This window comes from Megalops cyprinoides, chromosome 15, assembly GCF_013368585.1.
Source record: "Megalops cyprinoides isolate fMegCyp1 chromosome 15, fMegCyp1.pri, whole genome shotgun sequence".
In the NCBI taxonomy this organism is placed as follows: Eukaryota; Metazoa; Chordata; class Actinopteri; order Elopiformes; family Megalopidae; genus Megalops; species Megalops cyprinoides.
Window position 1 is genome coordinate 25,562,174 of NC_050597.1, and position 3,788 is coordinate 25,565,961.

At 44.6% G+C, this 3,788-nt stretch overlaps 1 protein-coding gene across 1 annotated transcript; it reads right to left on the bottom strand.

Annotated features, from left to right (window-relative positions):
• On the bottom strand, window positions 1–3,788 carry mea1 (male-enhanced antigen 1). Its single transcript, XM_036547153.1, has 4 exons — window positions 3,694–3,788; window positions 3,088–3,431; window positions 2,365–2,473; window positions 1–271 (listed from the first exon to the last, which is right to left on the bottom strand). The coding sequence occupies exons 2-4, from the start codon at window positions 3,388–3,390 to the stop codon at window positions 108–110; spliced, it is 576 nt and encodes a 191-aa protein (XP_036403046.1). The 5' UTR covers window positions 3,391–3,431; window positions 3,694–3,788; the 3' UTR covers window positions 1–107.

Sequence of the window (3,788 nt, forward strand, 5' to 3'; positions counted from 1 at the left end):
ATATATGAATGTATGTGTCATTGGAATGCATGAGGAGCAGATATGCTTGGGATTCCTGATGCAGGTGTGGTTAACATTCCTTCCCAATGTCCTTCACATGAGCTTCCTCATTTGCGCTGCAGCCTTAGCCCAGTGGAGCTCTGTCGGGACTGTAGGGTCTGCTGGACCATGTCCTTCCACTGGTCGTCAGAGATCTCCCGGGCCCAGGCAGGAATGCCCAGGGTCGGCAGGTTCACCGCAGCCATGGTCCTCTTCACGAGCTCCACGTGATCTGCGGGGGGTTAGGGTGGAGCAGGGGACATGTGAGCAGCGGTGGGACATGCCCAGTCGCAATGTTCTTCTACACCAAAGAAGATTCATGATTTTAACACTAAAAACAAAGTGCCTCTTCTAAAAAAAAAACCCTTGCTGTCAACATGCAACTTCTTTCTCTGCTCCATGATTGCCTGGCTGGCTGTGACTTGCATCGATGCTTGCTGATTTCCACCCTACCAGGATAACAACCCGTCAGTGGGCTCTCGGACCAACCCACGGTCTCGTCCTAAAATCAACACGTGCTGCACGGTACAGACACACATTGCGACAATCATGGCTTTGATTCAGGGAGACATGCTACCAGGAGATTCACATAAACCACCTTTAATCCCTATCCTTGAAAATAATAAACCAATAGATTATCTGATGCTGCCTTGAGAGCAAGGAAATGCCCTTGCTCAATCATTCAGGTAACTAATTCCACAAGGTGACTGGGCTCAGACCAAGTGAAACCCAGGAAACTCATCTCTCCAGGACTCAATTTGCTGAGCGCTGGCAGTGTGCAGTGAGCTGTAGTGTAGTGATTAAGCAGTTAAGCTTGCGTCACAGAGGCTGTAGTTCCAATCCCCAGGTGGGGCACAGTAGCACTGTACAAGGTACTCGACCTGAATTGCTTCTGTAAATTTCCAGCTTCGTAAACGGATAACATGCAAGGCACCCTGGATAAGGGAACTGGCTAGGCTAACATTGAGATCCACAGTCCTTCTGGTTTTTGTGAGATGTGGACCACTCACGCAGTACCTAGAATAACATGTATTTTGAGGTCCCTGACAGGTCGAATAAATGACTCCAATTAAACAATCAAGACTTGAGCGGGAAAGAAGACAGAACCCCTGCTAATCCCACACAGCCAATCACTGGCGTACATGCTCTTAGACTCATGACTAAGTGCTAGTACACCTTTGAGGAGGGCACTGTATTCCACCTGAGCTGCTATAGAAAACCCAGCTGTCACACACAAAGAGCTACTACATATTAAGTACAAGATGTGACCCCTATGAGCACAACAATTACCATTTCTGAGTGTTGGCCAAGCAAGTGAATGTATCCTCTGGGTTAAGTAATACTCAGACGACCACTCACACAACTCCTAGAAAAACATCCACTCAAAGTTAATTAACTTCTAGATCAAGTTTATTATGGCTACGTGGACAGGTCTCTGTGATAAAGCGAGGGCTTGGAGCTTGCCGTCTCAAAATCATTCCAGTGACTTCTGGCGATTTAAAAACTGCAGGTTTGTAATTCAGCGGGAATACATCTTAAACAACTGTGATATAAAGTAAAGACGCAGTCTTCGGTAGTTGTTGTACCACCATTATGCTCACTGCTCTTCCTGGGGATCATCAATTTCCTGTTTTTCCATATCTGTCTGAACAATTAAAGTGCAAGCCGTTTTCCTCAATAAATCCTCCTACAGTTCCCCAGTCACGAATGTCTTTGTATATTAATGCTCGCTTTAAAATAAATAAATAACTAAATAATTAAAATAACCTCACGCTGGCTCCTGCATTTTCCTATTGTTTTCTTAAATGTATTTTTCCCCTCATTGGCACTGTTTATCAGCCTGCTTTTAATTATGTTTTAAATTTGTTGTATTAAATCCCATGCATATTAAGTGCATTCCCATGCATATTAAGTGCATTTTTATTTTAACCTCTATAATTGGTTTGTGGTGTTTATCTTTAATATTTTGTTTATCTCTAATATTGTAGCTATTGCCGTTATTTCATGCACTTTACGTCACCCTGGATAAATGGTTCTGCCAGATGACTACAATAACATTATTCAACAGTTAAAAAGCATCATGTTGCATCTGGGTTTGTAGCAGCATGCCTACGCCTCCAATGCTATTCCATATGCAGGTAGACTATGGACTAGGGCCAAGTATGCAGGAACAGCAATTAACTGGCAGAATGGCAGGGATTTGTTTGGTTGTTTGGCTGTTTGGTTTTGACCCACGACATGTTTAAATGGTTTAGGTCTCTGCCCAGGGTCTGCTGAAGGCCTTGCAGAGAGGGGCAGCTCAGCGGTGGACAGGAAGAACCTTACCTGCGTCCATGGGAATGGAGCCACGGCTGTGCCTGGCGGCAGCGCCCTCAGGGTCATCCTCCTCATCACTGTCCGGGGGCGGGGGCTGGGGCAGGTAGAGCCCCATGGCCTGCAGATCACAACTCAGAATCACTACAGAAGCTGGACTCAACAACCTGGCCATCCAACACAATGCCACTACACTCACATCATTCTTTTTCATTCCATTCACATGCACTTTGGTGCTCTTCAGCTGGCACTTATTTATTAATTCATAATATTTCATTTGGATACATATTTAGCATTCTTGTGATCCAAGACAATATGGCTGTTACAGGAAAAGACCAGTACATTAAAGATATTGAGGACTATTGCTTGAAAACTGAACACCACGAAAAAGTGCCACGTTAAATGTTAACTCATCAGCGTCAAACGCTCAAAATGCACTTTCAGTTTAATACATTTTGTCTGAAATGACTGGGGCCCATCCAATGTTTACCAAGAGGCACAATCTAGAGTGTCACAGAACTATCTAACTGCTGTCCAAGGCCGTGTCTGTGACACCTAACTTTGAATATTTCTAATATGTGCATTTGGATAATCAGCTAACAAACTAAATTCAAGTATTCATTTATTTATGTATTTATTTATTTACATTCCTAAGTCCTTGTTTCATTTGATTCACCGTTCCTTCTGATGACAGCTGCTATACAAAATGAGTAATTTATATAAATTCCCAGGTACCTCTATTCTTTCCTGAACGTCCTGAAGCTGTTCGGCGTGTGACCCTATCTCTTCAGAGTGGTCTGGCTGATAGGGGTTTGACGTGCCGTCAGGATCCTGGTTCAGTGGCTGGTAATAGTAACCACCGCCTCCGCCATCCTCATCGTCCCCCATTCCTCCCTCGTCTTCCTCGGCATCCTCGCCGCTCCACTCTCCGCCGACTTCGGCCACCCCGCCATCGGACAGCCGCTCCTGGCCCAGCTCTTCCTCCGAGTTCGGTAAGATTCTTTCAGGACCCATCTCCCCGGTACTCTCCACTTCCATCCACGGGCGCCAGACTCAGGCTCAGGCCCTGGGGAGAAAGTCTGCGGAGAAAGCTAGTGAGGCAACATGACAACTCCACACTGTGGTCTGTAGTCAGTATTATATAACATATGTAACGTTATTGTCTATTGTCATTAACCATAGTATCTCAGAAAATATATTTTGCAGTGACTGAAGCCAACCTAACTGCTAGGGTGGCATTTTTTTTTCCGAAACGTGAGACCGATCTTTTAACTAACTTTTAGCAATGATCGAGCTGAACTAGCAATAGCAGGAAGATGTCTTTTTCCTGATTAGCCTTACCTTATACTTATTTTCTGTCGTACAAAGTATCGTTTTTACGACTATATTGACTATCACAAACAGTAATTAGCTACACTGCACCACTGACTGCTTCC